The sequence below is a fragment of the Microchirus variegatus genome (assembly GCF_963457635.1).
Source record: "Microchirus variegatus genome assembly, chromosome: 13".
NCBI lineage: Eukaryota > Metazoa > Chordata > Actinopteri > Pleuronectiformes > Soleidae > Microchirus > Microchirus variegatus.
In genome coordinates this window covers 22,174,998-22,198,540 of record NC_139814.1, presented here as the reverse complement: position 1 = coordinate 22,198,540, position 23,543 = coordinate 22,174,998, and the positions used below count along the sequence as shown (strand labels likewise).

General features: G+C 40.4%; 2 protein-coding genes across 2 annotated transcripts; both read right to left on the bottom strand.

The window, feature by feature from the left end:
• Positions 1-1,420: 1,420 nt before the first annotated feature.
• znf384a (zinc finger protein 384 a) lies at positions 1,421-14,259 on the bottom strand. Its single transcript, XM_083900016.1, has 11 exons — positions 14,155-14,259; positions 10,505-10,572; positions 9,599-9,881; positions 8,684-8,806; positions 7,506-7,669; positions 7,347-7,423; positions 6,639-6,863; positions 5,200-5,367; positions 4,605-4,683; positions 4,323-4,481; positions 1,421-3,153 (listed from the first exon to the last, which is right to left on the bottom strand). The coding sequence occupies exons 2-11, from the start codon at positions 10,565-10,567 to the stop codon at positions 2,752-2,754; spliced, it is 1,743 nt and encodes a 580-aa protein (XP_083756142.1). The 5' UTR covers positions 10,568-10,572; positions 14,155-14,259; the 3' UTR covers positions 1,421-2,751.
• A 3,001-nt stretch (positions 14,260-17,260) lies between these two features.
• On the bottom strand, positions 17,261-21,379 carry flot1a (flotillin 1a; the record flags this gene model as incomplete). Its single annotated transcript, XM_083900248.1, has 12 exons — positions 17,261-17,386; positions 17,619-17,783; positions 17,941-18,078; positions 18,184-18,229; positions 18,373-18,554; positions 18,638-18,790; positions 19,146-19,241; positions 19,347-19,466; positions 20,112-20,255; positions 20,391-20,481; positions 20,998-21,073; positions 21,337-21,379. The coding sequence occupies 12 exons, from the start codon at positions 21,377-21,379 to the stop codon at positions 17,366-17,368; spliced, it is 1,275 nt and encodes a 424-aa protein (XP_083756374.1). The 3' UTR covers positions 17,261-17,365.
• Positions 21,380-23,543: the final 2,164 nt, after the last annotated feature.

Below are 23,543 nucleotides of genomic sequence, written 5' to 3'. Positions count from 1 at the left end.
TTTTAAAATATAGCCTATGATATTAAATAAATGTTTTGTCTTTGTATGTTTTTTGTTTTTAAAAAAATATGAATTGTATTTTTGATGTTTTACATCATTCTTTTGTAAATAATTTGTCTATGAATAGATAAACAATTACTTTTTCATCATTTCCAAACAATATTTTACACTTCTAAACCCAAACAATGTAGTGCATCTGCTTCAAAACAGTAAAAATAATATCTATATAGATGGATAGTTATTTAATAATAACATTCAGTGCTATGCAGGTGTGGCTCTTCGTAACCTCAAGAAACACAAGACAATGATGTGTTTTCATCATAAACTGTTGTTGAACTTTATTCTTCATTAGGGAAGAAACAGTCTGTTCATCAGATGAGCAGGAGGTGTAACTGTGCGTACAGTACGCAAGAGGGCAGTTAATGTATTAATATTATCATCAGGAGCATTGGAAATAACCTTAACAGTCGGTTATTGTTATTATTTTTCTTCTTTTTTTTACATAAAGACACAATGAAACACAAGGAGGAGGAGTAAATATATATATGAAGACATCAGCCCGGTGTAAGAATCTGCTTCAACCTGAGTGACACTGGGTCCAGTGTCACTCTGCAGCCGTGTCCCGGGTCATTTGAGATTAATTCGTTTTTGGATTTTTTTAGATTGCAGGCCACAGTTTTAGTCAAATAAGTCATCAAATAAACTTTAAATCAATATTTTTTTAATGATTACGGTGATTTATCGCTAAGTTCAACAGGAGAGTGTGGCTGCAAGTGGTCCAGACACTTAAAATTGCCCCAGGACACGGCTGAAGATTTGGTTCTTATGAATTGGAGTTCCTTTAGTTTCCCGTATACGGTTTACACAGGACATACTTCCCTTTTAGAGATGAAAACAAAAAGAAGAGTATTTTCTATCTATTTTATGTACAGCATACTGAAATACAATAATGCCTCAGTTTCGATAATAATGTGGATAATATTTGCAATACAGTCATAATGAAAGAAGTAATTATATGTATGAAAAAAATGTCTTTTGTTTCAAAAAAAAAAAAAAAATTGATAACAGTACCTGTCAGCCATTTTTTTTAATCACACAATCATTATTTCCTCCAGCAAACACTCCAACGACAACGTTGGGGCTGATTTTACTCCCTGGAGGACAGTCAGTAAAAAACAACAGAAAACAACAACAACCGCGTCCGGGATTTTCCCGCTTCCATCACATTCACGCACATCTCTGGACTTTCTCTCCTCAGTTCACATGTTCCTCTATTGGTAGAAAAATACATACATGATATATTTAAAATGAAAAGAAAAAAGTACAATGATGACAAACAAAAAGGCATGAAGTATAAGCTTCATCAAGTGCTTTCTTTTTGACCCCGCCTCCCTCCCTCTCCACCGAACCCCGTGTCCGTCTCTCGTATTTACATCTAGCTTCGCTGCAGGAATCCTCGCCTTTTTAGTGCAGCCGTGACCTGGTCAATACTTTGGGCTCCGGCAAGAGAAACGGGGGTTCCTCTCGCTCGTTGACGTCTGAGGTGCAGGTTGTGAAAATAAAGACAGAAATCCAGTCTGATTCCACGTCCGCGGCTCGTCCTTTACGTCAGCGCTGCTCCTCCTCGTCCTTTATTCGAACCTCGCTCCTCTGATCCACGGCACTGCCACAGCGTCATTAAAACATCCACTCATCCTCGTTCCTCACGCTGTTAGAGTTGCTCTCAGTGATGAGTGAATGTCTACAGTTTTCTTCTGTCACTCTCTTGTTTTGGCTTGAACTAAATACTGGCAAATGTTCAGATTAATGTGATCTGAATATGTTTGTTGTTGTTTTTTTAAAAATACATCATTCTTTGGACCATGAATGCGCAGAGAATAATGCTCTTTTTTTTTTTTTTTACTTTGACTTTACACAGATATTTTACACCTTAATCCTCAGACGATGCCTTTAGAGCTCCAGCCGTCACATGACTCAGTTTGTTTACTCTGCCATGTTGGAAGGAAAATGAAAAGCATCTCACATCGAGAGAGCATGGAAACATCTTCCAACTTTCTGATAAACTTTAAGTCGTCTTAATCCAGAAAATGCTTACATACAGCAATAAAAACATGATAATAAAGATGGTTAGAGTTGCATTCTGCACCTGAGATCCAAGATCTCAGAATCTTTGGGGATCTGGGAAAATGCTTTTTCCCGTTCGCTTGTCCCCACCATCTTCACTTTATATGAAAACAGATGCTGGTTTTCCTGTCAAAATGGCTGCCGTTTTAGTTCCGAGTGTTGCATCATGGGATTGCGCATTGCAACCTACTGTGGTTTTAAATGCAAACAATTCAATTTTTTTTTTAAAGAGCAGAAGAAGACAATCAAAGCTGAAGTGCTGGTTTGAGAGTTTCTTTTACAACGTATGGATTTAATTACTTGACTAAATGAACCTTAGATTAAGTTTTTATACCAGCGTTGAACACAGTGAGCTCAGGAACCATGAATTAAGTTGTAAAATACCTACGTTTAAAAGTATTTTGTTTCAGGTTGGATTCAATGGTGAAGCCTCAGAGTCAGTTTAGTTCTTATTTTATAAAAACGTCCACTACATCTTCTGTTTTCTCTTGATTTAAAAAGGCAACAACATTGAATTCATTTAAACTACTTGATTGAATGGACTTTTCTTTCTTTTTTTACACTGCAGATATTATTATTATAATAATAATAATAAGTCAATCCTAAAACAGAGTGTGGAGATGCAGCCTACGAGTTCATGTGCTCCACCTGTATGGCCGACGTGGACACGGTGAGGCAAAGGTCTTTGTGGACCACGGGCAGGTCTGCCACCGAGACCGGTTTGTACTGGATCTCGCTGGCCGACACTGTCTTGTACTGGTGCAGGTCAAAGGGACACGGGACCACAGACTCTGAGGGTTGCTGGGATGACTGGTAGCTGCCAGGGGGTCCCGGGTTAGGGTTCTGGTTGATGTTATTTAGGTTGTTCTGGTTTTGGAGCTGGAGCTGGTTCGCTCGGCCTCCTCTCCCCCGGCCACGCCCACGACCCCTGCCTGGTGTGAGGCCCTGAGCCTGCCGAGCAGCTAGGGTCGCTGCCACCGTTAGCGGGTCGGGGTTGTGCTTCCTCATGTGTTTCATTAGATACGTCTCCTGGTTTATGGGGGACGGACACAGAAATGCGAGTTAGTAGAGCTGCAAAAATTTACAATTTTGACCATCGATACATCCGTTTTTTTTGAAGAATTTAAAGGTACATTATGTAATAAATCTAAAGCAACTGGCCATAAAATCCTCCTAATATGTCACAGAGACTCAGGAATAATGTTGATATAACAAACTGAACTCACCAACAACAACAGTACAGACAAAATATTTGCATTAAAAAAATCTTTTGCAGACTGCAAATCATGTTTATGTTTTGAAATCATGTTTTGGCATGTGGCGCCACCTACCGCCGTCTACCAATCATTGCAGTCAGTAGAGTCTCAGCTGCCGAGCAACCACGGGTTGCCAGTTACGTCTGAGCTACAATGGCGGCGAAAAAACGAAACCTAAAAGACTTTGGTATTTGGAATTTGAGTGTAGTAATCGTTTTTGGCCACATTCTTATTCTCGTTTTTTGATTTTCCAGCTTCTTAAATATGAATATTTTGTGGATTCTTTGCTCCATATAACAAAGAAATCATTAAAACTGAATATTTGGTTTGTGGACAAAAACAAGACATTTGAGAACATCATTGTTTATAGGTTAGGTACATTTTCTTCAACATTTTCTGACATTTTAAGGACCAAATGATAACTAATCCAAAATACTGTTTTTGTTTGAAAAACATCTAAAAATGTCATGAAGAGAATAATATGATTGTATGTGTCTCCTGGTTTATGGGGGACAGACACAGAATTACCTGATTAATTGATTATTACTCGATAAATACATTAATAGTCAACTATTTTGATCATCGATTCATCCACTTGGGTGTTTTTTTTAAAGAATTAAAACAGGTTTTTGATTTTCCAGCTTCTTAAATGTGAATATTTTGTGGTTTCTTTGCTCCATATAACAAGAAATCAATAAAAACTGAATAGTCTTTGGTTTGTGGACCAAAACAAGACATTTTAAGGACCAAGCGATCACTCGGACTAATCCAGAATACTGCTTTTGTTTAAAAACACCCACAACATCTAAAAATGTGACACACATCATGAAGAGAACAATTAAATATTATTAATTTATGTACAATAAAGTTATAATAATATTAATATAAATAACAGCTAAATCAAGCCATTTTATTGACTGTGTGTTTTTTTTACGAGCTTACCGAGGTGTAGGATCGATTGCAGAGGCCACAGGAGAACAGCTTGGCGTGTTTGACAGTGTGCGTGGACAGGTGCACCTCCAGGCTGGCGGCGTCCGTGTAACCGCGGTTACAGTTGTGGCACTTGAAGGGCTTGTCTTTGTTGTGCTGCCGACGGTGAGACTGCGCGTTGGTTGGAGACACGGCGAGAAAACAATTACGGAGGGAAGGTTGTTGAAAGGAGAAAAAAGACATCGAAGCTTTACAAGAGAAAATTGTTGCCGTAGAGGTCACGGACCAATTTACCTGTAGGTTGGACAACTGAGTGAAAGACTTTTCACAGCCAGGGTGGCTACACTTGTACGGTCGGTCACCCGTGTGAATCCTAGAAGGAGATGAGTGAGTTAGTCAGTTAATTAGGCATAAGGACAATGGAAATGTAAGTGATGTTAAGTGATTCTGAGTATTGTTCGGTCCCTTGCTTTCACATATTTTTACTGTCCAGTGTCCAGATTTAGTGACATCTAATGGCGAGTCTGCAGATTGTAATAAACGGAGAACTCATTTAACTCACTGCGCTCTTCACCAAGAGTGTCAGCGAACAAAATGTAACCAGAAAAACTGTCGTTCGTTGTGAGCTTCAGTTTTTATCAACTTTTATGTGCATAGCTTTAAGTTGTGGACACTTTAGTCGTAATTTACCATGTTTCAGGTGTGGGTGACATAATTCCTGGAGGACAGATCTATGTCACATTACAGTGTATAACCACATGTATATCCATGTAAAAAATATCCTTTTTTTTTATCAAATAAATGAAAAATATTTCACTTCGCACCTGCTCCCATACATGCAGACATAAAAACAGTCATATTATCCACCCAGCCCAGCCCAGACCAGTACCGTGTGTGCTGCTGTAGGTGACTGAGCTGCCTGAATGTTTTCTGGCAGTAGGAGCAGGAGTAGGGCTTGGCCCCAGTGTGGATGCGGATGTGCTGGGACAGGTAGCTGGAGTTGGCAAACGACTTGGAGCAGTGGGGACACTTGTGGGGCTTGGCCTCAGTGTGGTTTCTAACACGGTAGAGCCAGGATTGGAGCGTTGAGGAAGGGTGGTGGGGGGGGTTGGGGGTTGGAGAGAGAGAAACAAGAGAGAGAGAGAGAGAGAGAGAAACAGCGAGAGATTTTTAAGCTGCAGCATGACCACAATTCATGATGAACTGAAGACCGAATCATGCGCTTAAGTAAGCAGGATCTGAGATCAGTGGCGTTGATCGTCGATCGTTATGTTTGACAGTGTGCGCTTTGTGCTGTATCTGAGTTGTGAAAACACAGAACAAAAACATACAGCAGGCACAGTCACGCTTTTCTCTTTCTCTCTCTCTCTCAGTCTCTGTCCCCCCTGGTGTGCTCAGTGGAGTAAAGGTGTATAATGTGTCATGTGATGTACTGTATGTGTCTGACTCTGCTGCAGTCAAACCTAAATGTACATTTCCTGTTAATTAATGGCCTAAAACCCATAAATGGCAACTAAAGAAGTGACAAAATGAAGGAGGCGGATGATGATCGAGGGTCAAATATGAAATGGAGACGTGAAAAGTCAAGATTTTCCGTCGTCACACACAGATACATTGATTGTTGAGCATAAATCACTGCAGTATCTTATATATCGATCTTGTAATATATGCCTTTTACTCATTTGTATCTATGTTAAAGTCTCATGAGATTTGATCATGTTAGAGAACCGAGAAAACTTGGCAGGACGACTCTATTGAAGTCACTGCCAAACCTAGAGTTTCTGATTTAAAAACTACAAAAAAACAGAGAAGAACCAAATTCTCTGGTTGCTTTGACATCCCGAGTTGTAAATCCGACTCGGTGGGGTGGGGGGGTGTCCCATTGGAAATTTCCGGCTATGAACCGGAACTACAACTGGAACGCATCATGAGATCTGTTCACTTATGATCAGCTCTCTATGGATGGATGTTAATAGCGTTTAAGAAAAAGCACAGACTGTATAATGCTGCTATGTGAACACAAAGCAGGATGAGGAAACCACACTGCTGGTATGGTGAGATCAATAACTCCACCAAACACCAGAGCAGCCACCCAGGCTCTGAGTCAGAGCTGAAAATGGCTCCCCCTTGTGGCCATCACACAGTAAATGAATGAATGACTATAATATGAAGTTTCAGACCATTGTGTAATTCAAGCCTGGTTTGCCGGACTGTGTAACACACAAACCCATAACTCACCTCACCACACACACACTCAGTGTGAACATGCACATGCTTGCGTTAACCCCGTCTGCCTCAAACACACTTATAACAAAAGCATCCCAGTACCGTGTGTGCTGCTGTAGGTGACTGAGCTGCCGGAACGTTTTCTGGCAGTAGGTGCAGGTGTAGGGTTTGGCTCCGCTGTGGATGCGGATGTGCTGGGACAGGTAGCTGGAGTTGGCAAACGACTTGGAGCAGTGGGGACACTTGTGGGGCTTGGCCTCGGTGTGGGACTTGGCGTGGATCTGCATGTCGGACTTGCTGAAGAACGTCACGGCACACATCCGACACCTTGGCAAGAGAGGAGAGACGGGAGATAACGTTTATGACACATGATGTAGGGTTACATGTAAGCTATAGGCAATAAGTCATCACCGCTATTTTGGAAGTGGGTTTATTGGGCAAATTCCAGGATTAGCGTAATCATCTAATGCACTGTGTCAATCGCGGAATGGTTCGATTTGGGAAAGCCCGAAGTCAGGCTTGTGTTTAGACTAAAAACAGTACCTTCACTTAGTTAGATATTGAGATTTTAGGCATTTCCGTGCTAAACGTTGGAGATTAACGCACATTTTTAAGTATTTTGACTGAACTATAGTTCGGTATTGTTCAGTTTGATTCTTGTGTTCTAAAAAAAAGTACAAGGTACCACGTATTGTCGCTAATGGAAAAGAATAACAATAACCGCCTCGATCCGCGTCTGGGATCGTGTAGTGGAAAAGCAGCATAAGTCAGATATAAATATATAAAAATCTATATTTGTCTGCCCATCACCTGTAGGATTTGGGTCCGTCCTTGCTTGGATGCTCGTCCTCATCGTTTGACAGGTCATATGGGTCGGCAGAGTGATGCTGTAACACAATGTCAGCGTATTAGTGATGATGAAAATGATGATGCATATATTATACATATATATGTAAACAACAGAAGCACCTGTCCACCGGCAGCTAGGTGTGCTAATATCAATGCATCACTTCCTGGAGGGAGGACTCCGCCTATTCCAGACACTCTGCCCATCAACTGCTTGCTCTTCCTGCCTCGCTTTGATGGCGTCGGCATGACGACCGCAGGAGGGAGGGACAGGTCCTGCTTCTTATCTGGAAACAAGAGAAAAACTTGAATGAGGAAGGTGGAATATGGGGAGTGACGAGTGAAGAAGGTGGAGAGAGAGAATCTATTAAGAGATGGAAAAATCAGACACTGTCAATCGATGAGTAGTTGAGCATTGATTAATCATGAGCAAAATCAGCATACGTGTGCACAGGCGTTTACACGATTGTGGAATCCATGAGCATTAGGGCTGCAAATAATTATTTCTTTCTGATTAATCAATTTGTGGTTTGGTCGAGGTAATGCTGGAAAAAAAAATAGATTTTAGTGTTTGCCAAACCTCAAAAAATGACGAAGTCCTCAAATGTTTTGTTTTGTCCACAAACCAAAAATATTCAGTTTACTGTCGAAGGGGAGCAAAGAAAACCAGAGCACATTCACAATTAAGAAAATCTGAAAAAAAAATCACAAAATTGTTTTTTTATTTGTTATTTTGTAAAAATTCAACTCAAACCAATTTGCTAAAATGAAAATAATGGCCAGTATATAAATAAAAATCATTGCGAATGTGCATTGGTGTAACAACAGGAAAAAAACATTCAAAAAATTAAGATTGAAAAGCAGGAATTACTAGAGAAATATGGTTTTAATTTTCACCTTCACCTTCAAAATTAAGATATATTAATTCATGGACAAATTTTAGGAGATTGTCTTAATCCCATATTTAGCAGCAAGTTTCATGAATACACATTAAAGCTATAGTGCGTAACTTCAAAATTTGAGTGAGTTTGCTTCATTCAAATAAGTTCATAAAATGTGGATTTAGCCATTTATTAGTTCCACACAAACATATATCAGTTGAGCTTGTGTTCAGATCTGCACACAGGAAGTGATTCGTTTCATTTCAAAACTAAACAGACAAAGGCAACAGCAACAAAACAGTTGGGTTTTTTTCTGTCACCGCCCGCCCCAGCACTGCCACGCTCCATCAGAGGCAGAATAATAACATCACCAAGTCTGCTTTATTTTGACACGTTTAAAATGACTGAAGTGAACTGTACCTGCGTTTGAGGGGTGAAGTGCCGACACGATCATGGTGGCGGCAGTGGGATGTCCTGCTACAAAGGACTGGGTGGAGGCCGTGGGGACCAGTGTGCCTTGAGGGGTGGTGATCACCAACCCCGCTATAAAGAAGAAGAAGACACGATGATCTGGTTGTCCAGGCATTAAAAAGAAACATTTTGCATATATTTATATATTTACATATATATATTTTTTTAAAGTGTGTGTGTGGGGTGTCTATTAGCAAAGCACTCACTCCCCCACACCAAGCGCCATAGATAAAAAAGAAAAGTGACTTAACATCATAGTACCACAGTTCTCAAACTGTGATACGTGAGCTTCCCCTGGTGGAGGAAAATCAGGGTGTGTGATCAGAGTGGAACTCCGTCTCAATCTAATGTCGCTATAATAGTGTGCGAAGTATATGTGAGGAAGAGGATGATGATGATGACAGAGGAAATTATCTTATTTGTGAATCGTGAAAAGTCTGTAGCTGACTTTCCTAGGCCTATTTACACCACTGTATTTTAATGTGGTCAATAATGGTACTGAAATGGTATATAAACTTTGAGAAGCATTGTCGTCATAGTACACAGGATTCACCTTATTGACAAAAAGAAGTATCAACTTTGGAGAGCAAACATTGTACATTGATTTTGCGAGTCTTTTGTTCAGTGTAATCTCTTTTTTCCTCGTGTTTTGACTGAGAGCAACCATGCTTAACTCATGCTGGTCCTCAGTGCAGGGATGTGCGCACGGCTCAGGCAGCGCAGACAATACGCCACACCCGCGCAACCTGAACTACCACTTTAACACAACGCGCATCATTGTCTTATCAGCAAATACAACCATGACATGACATGAACATACCAACACGACTGGGAGAGTGAGAATGGTCAGAGCAGAGCGCTCACCTGCAGTCATGATGCCTGTGGACGGAACAGGTACGACGGTGACGTTCTGAGACGTGTGCGTCTGATGCATGTGCCCGCTGCTGCCGCCGCCTCCTCCTGCTTCCTGTTTGGGCACCACTCGCATCCCAGCGCCTGGGTCCATTGAGCCCGGAATGGCCAGCACAGCCGTGGGGTAGTGTGGGGACGAGGTGGAAGACGCAGACGGGTGCGGGAAGGAGGGCGCGTTGCCCTTCTCCAGGCCTAGCTGGTCCTTTGACTTGTTCAGGAACATGACGTTCTCAATCTAGAAAGGGGGGGGGGGGGGTGGATGGGTGGGTTGGTGTTAAGAGGAAGGAAGGGGTGAGGAGGAAAGGTGTGTGGGATGGGTGACGATGAATGACAATGGTGGAGGTAAATTTGGGGTTCAAGTGAGAAGATTGAGTGCAAAACAAATGAAGAAAGAGAGGACAAAGGGTGGGGAAGGAAACAGAAATGAGGGGTGTATGAGGAAGATATAAGTTGTTTAGGAGTAAACAAAAAGGTGAAAAGAGGAAAGTGGGATGATGAAAAGGTGGCAGGATGAGGGGAGTGGAGCGGTGGGTTAGATCCAGGTCAGGAGAAGACAAGGAGGGAGAGAAAAGAGAGAGTGAAAGCATGGTGAGATGCAAAAAAAAGAGTAAATGATAAAAAAGAGCAAAGAGGGGTCGAAGAGATGAGAGAGGAGAGGGGACAGGAGTGACCACGTGATCCAGAGAAACCTCCACTCTTTGTCAAGAACTCAAAACAGACGTCAGTGTGATGTTAAAACCAAGTTCACCAACAGAGAGCGAGCATCATTCCATGGTGTCATTACAAACATGTTCAATTGGGTCAATTTCCCATACAGCATCATCATCAAGACATTTCCAACAATAAGGTTGTCTCTACCTGTCCTTGTACAGTGGGGACGGGAGACCAAAAGTATGATGAGTTGAAATGGGAATCGTCCATATTTTCTGTAATTAAAAAGCAACACACTTAGAAAACACCCGCCGCCGTCCTCCTCCTCCTCAATGTGATCTGCTGTGAACCATCCTGCATGGCTGCATTTCAATCATCTCACTCCGTTTCCTTTACACATACCCTCCCCTCCACGTGTCACAGGTGTAAGGATCTGTCAGTGTGAGGTGGCTCTGGTAAATAATAACAAGCAAATGCTTCCAAGATTTCGTCCCGGTGAGATTGTTTTCCAATCTTATTTTTTCTAAGATTTGCAGAGGAGAGGATGTAGAAAGAAATCAGATAAAGATGTTGAATTCCAGAAGGGACGTGTGTGTGTGTATATATATATATATATATATATATATATATATATATATATATATATATATATATATATATATATATATGTATATATATATGTATATATATATATATATATATATATATATATATATATATATACATATATATATGTATGTATGTATAAAAATCTGCATGACAGAAGAGGCAGGAGTTGAGACAACACTGATCATAACCAGGTCTTTTTTCTAACAGCCCATGCACTTCCTCACAAGTCTCTTGCACAGTGTGTGCTATTATCACAAAATTCACAATCAAGTCTAATTTTGACTCAACAGCCCAATGTTTGTTAACTCGTTTACTGCCTGGAAAGATGACACAGCTAGGTTTTCTCAAACGGTACCTGTAGAAATATAAGGAGTGTATAAAAGGGCTGCACAATATATGGAAAACTCAACATATGCATTATACAGACTATTGAAGTCTTCTTAAAATCAAGTTTTATGATAAAGTTAAATAAACTCAACAAGTAAATACATCTTAAGACTATTTCTTACAATTATTTACCTTTTTATATATAAATCGGTAAAATGGATACATTTTATGGTATGAATAGTATAAAATGGTTCCGCACAACCTTCTTTTATTTTGGATTAGCTGAGTTTAACAATTGCAATGCGAGACATTGCAGTCTGGATTGAAATTCTTTGATTTTTAAAATCTATTTGCTTTCAGAAATCTATTTGTTAATTCCAACACTCCGGGTAGTAAAAGATATTTCTAATAAATCCATGCTGTTGGAAGGAACGTTTTTTTTGTTTGTCTGTTGGCAGTGAACCCAAAGCATAATAATTACATTAACAGCGAATACTATACTATATAGTGTCTGTCATACAGTCCTCTCAACATTCAACGATGCATGTTTTACCAATATCGTGCAGCCCTGGTGCATAATATGGTTTGTTAAAGAACAACACCCTCTGTTTAAAAGACTACTTTTGCACATTTTCATCACTGAGCCTGTGATCTCATCTCCTCATCGTCGTCATCTCCCACTGACGCTAAGGCAACATGGTCTCTGCAGCACAAACAAGGAAGTGTCATGATTCCACACTAACATGCATTCGCACTTCATATTCAACAGCTGCTGCTGTTAGAAATGATATGATAAAGCTTTGAGATTTGGTTTTCCATTATGCATGTGTGGAGACTGAATATTTATATATATGCCATGCATAGCCATATTGCGCACAAGCATGCATGTGATTACATGTTAGTAAAGATTAGCTGACATTCAATGCAACTGCTGGCGACTGTTGAACCATTTTGGGGAAGTACAGGCCCATGAAAAATAAAAGTTGCATCTCATTCAAGACGGACTTTGGCGATGCATTGCTCTATGCATGATCAAAGTTATTTTTCATGAGCCTCATCTCCTCTCTGCAGACCTGTAAATAAATGATGGGGCAAGCTCAAATGGCAGATGATATAATAGCAAGCTGACAACTAAGCATCAGATAGGCCATTACGGGGGCCATTCAGAGGGTAAAGTAAACGCTTCAGTGATCTGAGAGCCATTAAAATATGTGACAAAATAAAGGTTATGATGTTTCAAATACATGTTAGCAAGGATACATATTTAAGTTGGTGCTTCAGAATGAAAAAGGCAAATCTTTTTTTCCCCAAAATTGACGGAAAGTTGCAAGTATTCACAAACAATGGAAATTCACCACAATCAACATATTAGGCTGGTTCACATTTAAATGCATCTCAAACTTAAAAACATTTCAAAAATGTGGGGGGGGAAAATGCACAGATGTCGGTTTCTGTCTGCTGATATTATGCAATTAAGTCGTGTCACCACAAAAGTACAAGAAGGCAAGTGATCATGTGACACGCTGGGCATGATTGAAACGTGTTTAATTGAAAAGCTTTTTGATGCTTCTGTCTACTATCGTGGTCGGATTCACCCCATACACTTAATTGTGGATTGTTGTGGTTTCCTCATCTGTCCACACACTATCTTGTCATCTGCAGTTTTCAATTATGAGTCTTATTTACTTTTAACTTTTATTGATGTGCCAGCTTTTCCACTGTCTATTTAATATTTTTACTTATTTACTATGTTTACATTCAGGACTTTTTAAATGCACAAAGCAAACGTGTACACAAAAACGGGCTGATACAAACAGGCTATATTCATGTTTACCTTTTTAACGACACGCCCACTTATCTACTTTTGTGCTATATCCTAAAATAATGTTCCTTTTCAAAATGTCTCTTTCCATCCAGTTTCAATAGACAACTAAATAATACAATTATTTTCCAGCTTCTTAAATGTTCATATTTTCTGGTTTCTAGAGAACATTTAAACTGAAAACATTGATCTGTGGACAAAATTAGACATTTTGTTTAATCAAACAGTTTATGGACCAAACAATTACTTTATTAACTATGGAAATAATTGACACATTAATCGATGATGAAAATAATCGTTGGTTGCAGCATTATCAATAAGTTATCATTTCCATTTCCCACAGGTGTAGTAACTTTTCTTACAATATATCTGCTTCTTCTTTACTTTATATGTATACAACTCGTTTTAATGGGCAAAAATGCCCATAGAAACAGACTACCTGTGTAAAAAAATCGCGATGTGAGATAATATCGTGTTTTTGTTCTATCTTTAGGCACAAGCTGGTAGCAAAGTATTGGCTATGTTAGCACCGTGCTAACGTTAGCCGCTAGTTGAAGAAGTCGCGTAAATGCGAATGTCAGAAAACACGCAGAAAGCCCGTCCACGCAGGACGTGTTTACACTCCAGCGTTAGCAGCTGACAGTGGCTAAAATGAGACGTCGGTGGTTTTACACACACGCAAAAAAACATGGCTAGCGTTAGCTCGTTAGCGCAACAAGACAAGCGGCGCTAGCTAACTTGCCTCCATTAATTTTCCTCCTTTTGTTCGCTTTAGCTACAAGGAGGCCTGTGTTGTTCATGTGCTTTAGCTTTGGCCGCTGAGTAAACACAAACATCCGCGCTCCCTACGCCTCCATTCCTCACTCCCTGCTCATCTCACTGAGAGAAAATAAAAAAAGAGAAAAAAAAAGTCTCGAATAAAAAAAAAAAAAAAAAAAAAAAAAAACCGAAGGCAGAAAAAAAAAAAACGTCGACGCCGCTGCCTCTGTGGGAGACGCAGCTTCATGCAGACTTCCGGCGGGTCGGGACGACGGAGCTCTCAGACACACTGAAAATAACACTTCATTTACAGACAAATAAGAACTCCAGCGTTAATTACCGGTGAAGTCGATTCCCCGTCAACCCCCCCGCTGCTTCCTAGGGTCGGGACAGTTGGGAAACTTTGTCCAAATCCGCCCCTCAAACCCTCAGATGTGCCTTTTTTTTCTTCAGTTTTTTTTTCCTTTTTTTCCCTCCAGCTCTAGTCCGCGTCAAGTTGGACAAGAGCCAGTGCTTGCGTTTCCGTGCACTTCTTTCAAAATAAAAGCATTCCAAGTAACTTATGAACTAGTATACGATGTGCTTATTATCACGCTATAATTATAATTAAATACTTCCAATAATTTTTTTTTAAAAGACGAGAAATAATATCATGTTTTATTATGTGTTACTCAAGCCTGTTTTGTTTGTCATTTGGTTTGTCCTCACTGTCAACTATTATACACATACTTCCTGTTATTAGTTTGGCTTTTCTTTGGCTAACTTGACGTGGCTGCAAATAGAGCCTTCCGGTGTGGTTATAATGGCCTCAGCATAGTTTCCAAACTGATCAGAATAGTCACCAAAAACACACAAGTGAAAGTGCCACTCACTGTGCAACAGGAACACACTGTTGACTGTATTTACACCAGTGCACACAAGGGGAATTTTCTACATCTACACTTCATTAACATAACTGTCCTGAATTTCTCGAAAAAGTGTTTAAAATATTTAGAAATGTTTCTCTTTGGAACTAGAACAAAATTACACAATTCAAAACCTCTAATTTGAAAGTTCGTACAATCGTATTTCTGAATTCTGCTCATAACACTTTATTTCAAAGCTTATTAGGACCCTAGCTTCTGGGGTATTTCTAATATATATCATATGCAATTAAACCCAAAAGTACAATTTGATGACTGTATTAAATGTAAAATAATACCGCTTCAAAGTCAGTTGTTTTCAGACAGAGAAAAGAAGAAAAAAAACATCCGTTTATCCCCTTTTTCAGTTTAATGACAAGCATAATTGTGTTCACGGTTAAAAACAGACCATTTAAAATGCAACACACTATTATCCTCCATTTCATAGTACACAAAACTTGAAATCATACACAGAAAACTCGGGACTCGAGGTGCAACACATTATATAAATAAAGCACAGGGACCGCAGTTAGTAAATGCTAGTCGAATTGTTAACGGTGATTTGTGAAGCAAACAGTGCGACATACTAATACTCCCAACTATCAAATATATACTGTGTACATATATATATATATATATTGTATAAATACTTCTACATCCATACGTAGCGCCACTTCATTACACTTGAGACATTCCATCAGAGAAGCACACACAGGTTACTTTTCCATGTCTTTAGCTAGTCAATAAATAATCTAATCTTTAATCAAAGAGTGACAGGCATCAATGCCTGTATAATTAACAGCATAAATAAGTTCTTCTTTTTTTTTCTTAAAAGAAAGCCATTCTGAATACATTAGGTCGTACCATAGCGGCAGTGCAGTGATGTCACGAGCAGATACTGAGGTGGAGGAAAAAGCAAAAAAAACAACAACAAACACAGCTCATTCAAATAAGACATGCGATTAATTTTGTTAGAAGAAATTTCACTGAAGAAAAAAACAGAAAGAAATGTGTTTTCCAAAGGTCACAGTGAGGTAGAGGGTGATGAGAGTGAAAAGGTTGTGATTCAAGGTGAATCACAACTCTAATAATATCTTATTTTCAATGCAGTTATTTCATGTTTACACACTGCTACGATCACACTTCACCTTTAATTCCACACACAGGTATGAGAAGTGCTACATAACTGGCTCTACACCAATAAAACAAAAGGCACCACTTTACTTAAGGTAAACGTCCAGGACAAGGGAAAGATTCACATTTTTGTTTCATTTGTAGTGTTTACATTAATGTAGAATATTGAGGTTGCAACAAGTTTATGAATTGGTGAATGAATTTCACTTTAGTAGCTTTCATATTTACATCAGGGCTGCAATAATGCATCAATTACTTAATCAACGGTCATCTATTTTGATAATGGATTCATCAGTTTGAGTGTTTTCTGATTTTTCAGCTTCTTAAATGTGAATATTTTCTGGTTTCTTTGCTCCATAAAACAAAGATATCATTCAATCGGAATAATTTTTGGTTTGTGGACCAAAAAAACCTTATCATTATCAAGTTTTGGTAAACACTGACCAGCATTTTCTCACATTTTCTGACATTTTCAATGTCAATTTTCAAAATAATCGACAGACTAATTGGTTATAAAAATAAGTTGCAGCCCTAGCATAATACTTAATGCAGAGTCCATTAGACGGATTAATACGCTGCTCTGGTATGGAAAATATAAATGATGTTGCAGAGATGCTTGATAAAGAACCTTAAATGATGTTTGTTAGTGCATACACTGGGCTACCTCAAGTAAAGGGTCCTAAAATAAAAGAAAAAGGACAACAAAACAAGACTATAGGGAAATTGTGAGTGGAAAACACACACACACACATATATATATATATATATATATAAAATAGCAAAAACAATGAGAAATAAAAAAAATACGCACATTTCAGCCCCTAAAATGCTGCAGATATTATAAATTTGACTGCCTGTAAGTCAAACGCCAGAGTTAATATGAATTCAGGACACAAACACGTGATGTGAGAAGCTGCACATTTAGTCTTATGAACCGTTTGCATTAAAACTTTCATGTTAAGATGCACTTAAGGTTTGGCAGCAAGGCAGTGAACATGGGCGGCTACAGACAGAGACACGGACAGGAGTGACAGGAGACTTTGTTATTCATGTGACACAACACACACACACATGATGTGACAGTAGAAAAAAAGCAGAGCAGAGCAACAGTCGAGGAGACACACACACAGAGGCTACAGTTACACGATTTAAAATCTGACTGCACAGAGAAAACGCTGTTCCACTGCTGTGCTGGGGGTGACATAACGAATATATACAAATAAATAATATGAAATAACTGTAACTGCAGTCGGACGAGGACAATACTTTGACCCAGAGGAAAATCTGATAACAAGAAGTGAAGGAGTTTTGTCACGGTCACCTCACACGAACACGAGCGCGAGATGACGACGGAGGCAGATACAGATGATGTGAGAGTGGATGGGTGGAGGGTGGGGTCAGAGGAAGGAGGCGGGTGTTTAGGGTCGACTCATGCACTCATGAGTCCAGGCAGACGGTAAAGATGGTGGCGGCAGAGTGGATCTGCCTGGACGCAGCTTTGGTGGTGGATCCTCTTTAGCCTGTGCGAGATGTCACCTGCAGGATTAGAGAAGAAGGGTCTTCAATATCTAATTTTAAACACAGAAAAACTCTCTAAACTCTCCGACTGTATTCCACAGTATCTGACTCTAGGATAAAGGTAGAATAACAATTTTAAAAGTCTGAGGTATTCTGGTCTCTAGTGGCCAAAATAGTCATTGCAGCAAAGACAGGATACGCCGGAGAAACCGTGAGGCTGTCTGTAAGAATGACACACTCTCAGATTTACCTGGGAGATGTTGACTCCGGTCAGTTTCTCCACCGCCGCAGGGAGGCGCGTCATGATTTCCAGCACCTCCCCTGACAGCTTGGCGGCGCCCACATCGCCACCGCCGCTGCAGATCATGGTCACCTTCTTGGCCTCACACAGAGGCTTGCTGATCTCTTCTGCCATCTGGTGGTGGATACCAAAAAATGTCAAAACTCAGAGTAATACATTTTAGTAATTAAATGGCTTCAAATTTGAATTACTAAGCCAAAAACGAGCTAATTGTTAGAGTAAATGAAACCAAGGACTAGATTTGTGATGAGGCAGTGTTAGTGTTTCTGACCAGAGGCAGCTTCTCCAGCAGCATGTCCACCATGGCTCCATCCTGGTACTGCTGGAAGGCCTCGGCCTTCTTTGACATCTGCTCAGCCTCGGCACGACCCTTGGCCTCCACTGCAAACGCCTCGGCCTCACCTTTGACCTGAAGGAGGCAACAAGACGAACTTTACCAGAAAACACACTCGAATACTGGGGTTCAAACCCGACAAGAGACAGAGTTGTCCAAATGAATATAGCTGTGACTCACTCTGATGGACTCTGCTTCAGCTTCAGCCTCCATGATCAACGTCAGCCTGAACGGAGAGACAGAAACACAGTCAGGATAAGAGAACCAAAGATCCAGACTCAGGCAATCCATCAAACAACTGACAGAATGCTAGGTCTGACTCTGAAGAGTCAACGATAAACATGTCAAACAACAGAACAGGCAACTCACCGCTGAGCCTCGGCCAGCTTCTCCAGACGATATCGCTCGGCGTCAGCCGGTTTCATCACTTTGGCCTCCAGCTCCTTCTCTTTGCGGGTGATCTCCTGCTCCTGCAGCGTGATCTGCTGCGTCCGCTCCACCACCCGCACCTGCATCTTCTCCTCCTCAATCCGCTGCTTTGTCTTTGCCACCTGTTGATGACGAGTCACACGAACACATGTAGTTATAGTCGTAGACTCCTAAGACACTGATTTAAACATGTCCAGATGTGTACCTGCAGCTGGTAAGCCATCTCTGACTCTGCCTTCTTCGTGTTGACCTCGATGTCATAGGCTGCTTTCTTAAGCTCATAGTCTCTCTGAGCCTTTGCCATGTCGATCTCATTCTTGTATTGAGCAGAGATTTTCTCCTGCATTGCGTGGGCTTCCTGCAGAGACAGAAGAAAACATCCATCCATGAAACTGTACATCTTGTCACAGCAGTAGCTGGAGCCAATACTGGACGACACGCAAAGAAACAACATTAAGACTCAACGAAGAACCTTAATGCTGTGAGTTGCCCCCAACAAGAAACCCTTGAAGAGATTAACTGTGAGTGAAGATGCTAAAAATATGCATGATGGGCAACTATGCTTCATTGTTCACTGGACACTCTCAATAGACCCCAGCCATGGGAGCCATACATCCAGTGTACTCAGAGTGCCGGTCCCAAGCCTGGAAGGACATTCGGCTTAAACATCAAGTGTGAGAAGCCAAAAGCAAAAAAACCCATGTATATCTCACTCTGATAACAGCGTCTCTCTTGTTCTTGGCCTCTCCGATGCGAGCGTCTTTCTGAACCTGGGCTGTACGACCTTTCCCCAGAGAATGCAGGTAATCCTGTTGTAAAAACAAAAGATAAAAGATCACATATTCATTCAGTTTAGCCGGCCGCACACGTATCAAAAACATGAATCTACAAGAGCAGAACGTCTCCTGTCGCACCTGGTCGTCGTGAACATCTTTGAGCGTGTAGCTGACCACACTGATGCCCATGTTGACCAGGTCAGAGGAGGCCACCTTGAAAACCTCCTCCGAGAACTTCTTACGGTCCTTGTAGATCTCCTAGTTAGAGGAAGACGTTTACAGTTTAAGGTCGTAAAACCAAAGAAATTGCATCATGGTTGGGTGCAGAGCTCTGTATCACCCTCATTAACACTCATTTTTGGTCCACCTTTAAATCTATTGAGGTATTTATTAAGCTAGCGTGTTGGAGGGAACAGGGAATGGCGTCACCTCCAATCTATCTGACCGCGTTCCAGTTGAGTAGTCAGAATAAAAACGGACGCAAATGTGTCTTAGAATAGCCATTGTTAGCAATAACGCACTACACGGTATCTCACACAAACAGTTCAGAAACATCCCAACTCCCAACGACAACTGAAAGCAACACAAGGTTATTGACTTTGCTGATTAGTAGACAAAATGTCTAAAGCGCAACCAAAATGTTACATTTTCTTGATTAATCGATTAGTTGAAAAAATGTCAATCAATGTTTCCCAAACCTCAAAATGACGATGTCCTCGCATGTTTTTTTTTGGTCCACAAACCAAAGCTTTTCAGTTTACTGTCATTGAGGAGCAAAGAAATCACAACATGTTCACACTCAAGAAGCTGAAATCACAGAACTCGTTGGGTGATCCATTTAGTCGACGATTGATCGACTGTTGCCGCATATTTTACTCTCTCTCTCTCTCTCTCTCAAGTCACCTCAACAGTCAGGTGGGCGATGATGGCTCGCTGATGGCCCTCCAGTGTCTCCAAGGCGATCTGTGAAATCTCCGCCTCCGACTTCCCCATGAACATTTGACAGGCTGCGGCCAACATCTGCTTATTCTGACCCTGGATCTTCATCTAGAAGAAAACAACAACAACTCATTCCAGCACCGAACCCGAACACTGGGTTTCACTGCCCATGTCCATGACGAATATAAGCAAGTATCGACTGGTAATTTGTCTCCAGTTGATGCCATTGTTGAGGAATCTGACCTGGGCGACACCTGTCACAGAGATGGGGACGCCATGACGAGTGTAGACTTTATCGCTCTTCACGTTCAGAGTCAGAGTGTTCAATGAAATCCTGCAGAGAGGCAGAGACACAGGAAATCACTGATTGATTATAAACCACTCTATCGTCGTATGCAGATAAGTGAAGTCAAGATTCCGCTTCTGTGTTTTGTTTGACACGTTGAGTGCAGGGGTTGAGGATCGAGGTAAAGAATCAGGCCAACTTCAATCGAGAGACACAAAAGCATTAAGTCAATTAAAGTGTGGTGCCATGAAAGGAACTGAGGGATAAATGGAGGAGGAGCAGCATGAGCATTAAAGAGCAAACTGCACCGCTCTGTTTGCAGAGTAATAAAATTAATTTGACAGGGAGATGGAAATAAAACGGCTCACGGGAGGTGGATGTTTCCTTGTGTGCTATACTCACAAATCTGTTTGGATTATGTTCATATTATTAGGATAAGACAAAAACTGGGATTGCAGTGTCACTGTTTCTTTAGATAATTAAAAAAAACCTTTCGGATTTTTCTGATACTTTTGGTTTACAGACCAAACAACACGAGAAAATATCCAGACGTTAGCCGCCTACCTCTGTATCTGTTGAACACACGGGAAGACAAACACTCGACCTCCGACGATCATCACGGGAGGCGAACGACAAAAACCTGGACGAGATTAGAGACAGAGTGAGGCTTCACATCAGTGTCCACTTTTTTGGGGGTCACACACTTTATTTACAAATTGACAATTGACATATACAACGACTACTTTTGATGATATTTTGGAAAATGGGCCTCTGGTATCCTTAAGGTATATCCTGAGGTATATTTCGGCCAAATGAGTGGAGAGCAACAACAACAACATGAGGCTCAATGTGGTCAATATGGAGCAGTATTTGACAGTGATACCAAACAGGCCAATGTGTTACCTGACACCACCATAGCCTCGTTGGGACCGCAGGTGTAGAACATGTTTGCTGCTTCTTCTTCCTCAGACTGTAAATAAAAGAAAAGGTTGATACTCAGTAAGCTCATAAACTCGTACATAATTATTAGTAATTGATATTTGCCGATAGAAAGTATTCCTATAATCTTTATTCAGTGTTCAGGAAAACTCCAATTTATATTTCCAAAACAAGACCAGGAATAATAGACAGACAATAATAGATGTGGGTGTATCAATGTACATTTACAAGGCTTCATAAACATACAGTAGTACGAGTACATAGTGTTTGTCCAAATAAAATCTATCATATGTCTGGAAATTAATCTTAATCCCACACAATAGGTGCACAGCAGTGTCCCACAGTAACCACATTCATAACGTAGGCACGTGGCACTTTATGGGGTCATTTAAATGAAAAATTATATTATATTCTTCAAAAACTTACCCATTTCTTTTCATTATTTCTGCTCTCAAACATTTGATAAATTCTGCTATACGTGTACACGAAATACAGAATAAAAGACAGCACACAAGCATTGTTCAATAAACATATAATTAAGTTGTGTGTCATATGTTGATAATGTTATATCAGTCTGAATAATTGTCTACTTCACCCTCTCAAGAACAATATTCCAACACTAGTTGTAGATTTAGGGCATCATACGTGTCAATAATCTTACATTGTCATTATTATTTGCTATCTTTTATAATGACGCCGTTTACGTCGCATTCATGTTTTATTATGCCCCATAATTTAAAAAACAAAGAAGGAGGGGTTAAAGGAACCACACCATGGAGCGAAAATCTAATTTGAGCAAATGTTGCGCAGCAGTGAAATTGTCACTAAAAAGCAGTCAATTAACACGAAATACAGACAAATATGAGGAAGTAAGCGTTTACGTGACTGTTTGTAAACAGCTAGCGGCTAAATCCACTAAATCCACTATCTGCCCATTAAAAGGATCAAATAAACACACACACACCAGTGAATGGGTGTGTACTCGGTGAAGTAACGGACACATATTTACCTGTTAGTGACTAAACGGAGGCGGATTCAGTGGAGAAACAGCGGCGTTTGTTGGTTAAAATCAGTGAATTAGATGCACATTACATTTGTACCTCGGTGTGATGGTTTATTATTTCCCGTCAGGCTCCTGCTCCTGCTAACGCCGATGATGACGATGACAACGATGATGATGATGATGATGAGGATGAAGATGCCAGTAAACACAACACAGACTCCAGCTCTGCGGCTTCTTTTCCAGCACGCCCATCCATCCAACGGCACGACCTCGCCATCTTGTGGCGGAGTGGGGTAACTGTCACCAGTAGTAGAGCCATTTATAGCCAAAAATCAGCACTTACATAGGTACTGCAACTTTTAAATGTTTATGTTCCATCTTATACTCGTACTAACATTTACTCAATGACAAAAGTATGATTTCTGTTTATTTATTTATTAGTACCAAGTAGTTAAACGTTTTGAAATCAGCTGATGTGAAATTTATTGGACGTTTTACTGAACTTACCGACTATATTACCTCTGTATTTCCGTGTTTGTTTGCTTTCTTTTGGCTATGCGTCATGCTAACATTTGTAGTTAGTGGCCACAAGATACATTTGGTGGTGATGAAACTGAATATACTTACTGTATTTAATTGAAAGTATTGGTCAACACTACACATTAATCTTAAGAATACATTTCCAGGTGTGTATTTCAAGTTAGCTTCAAAACATGCCCAAAATGGTGGCCTCATTAGACCTGACCCTGCTCCTGATAAAAAATCTCAATATTGAAATAATTTACGGAACTTTTACGCATAGGACATTTAAATAAAGGTACTTTTTTTCCACCACTAGTGTTACAGATGTGAGAATATAGCAGCAGAAAGGGGAAATACTTGAGTAAAATCCGAATATTTAATATAATATAGTTGAAGTCAGTGAAGCTCCAACAGGGCATTCCTGACACAGCACTCCCTCCCCTCTTCCGGTCCTTGATTTTTGGATTAGAAACCCCCTTTACAGAAAAAACTTAATTAGCCAATCAGCGCAGGGGTTTACGGGCTGATTATCCAATCATTATTGCGAACGACTTCCGGGAACGTTCCTCTCCCGCCCACTGGAGTAGCAGCTGCGCAGTGAGCCAGCAAAGTATCCGTGTGACGTGCTCTCTGTCTCGGCGTCAGA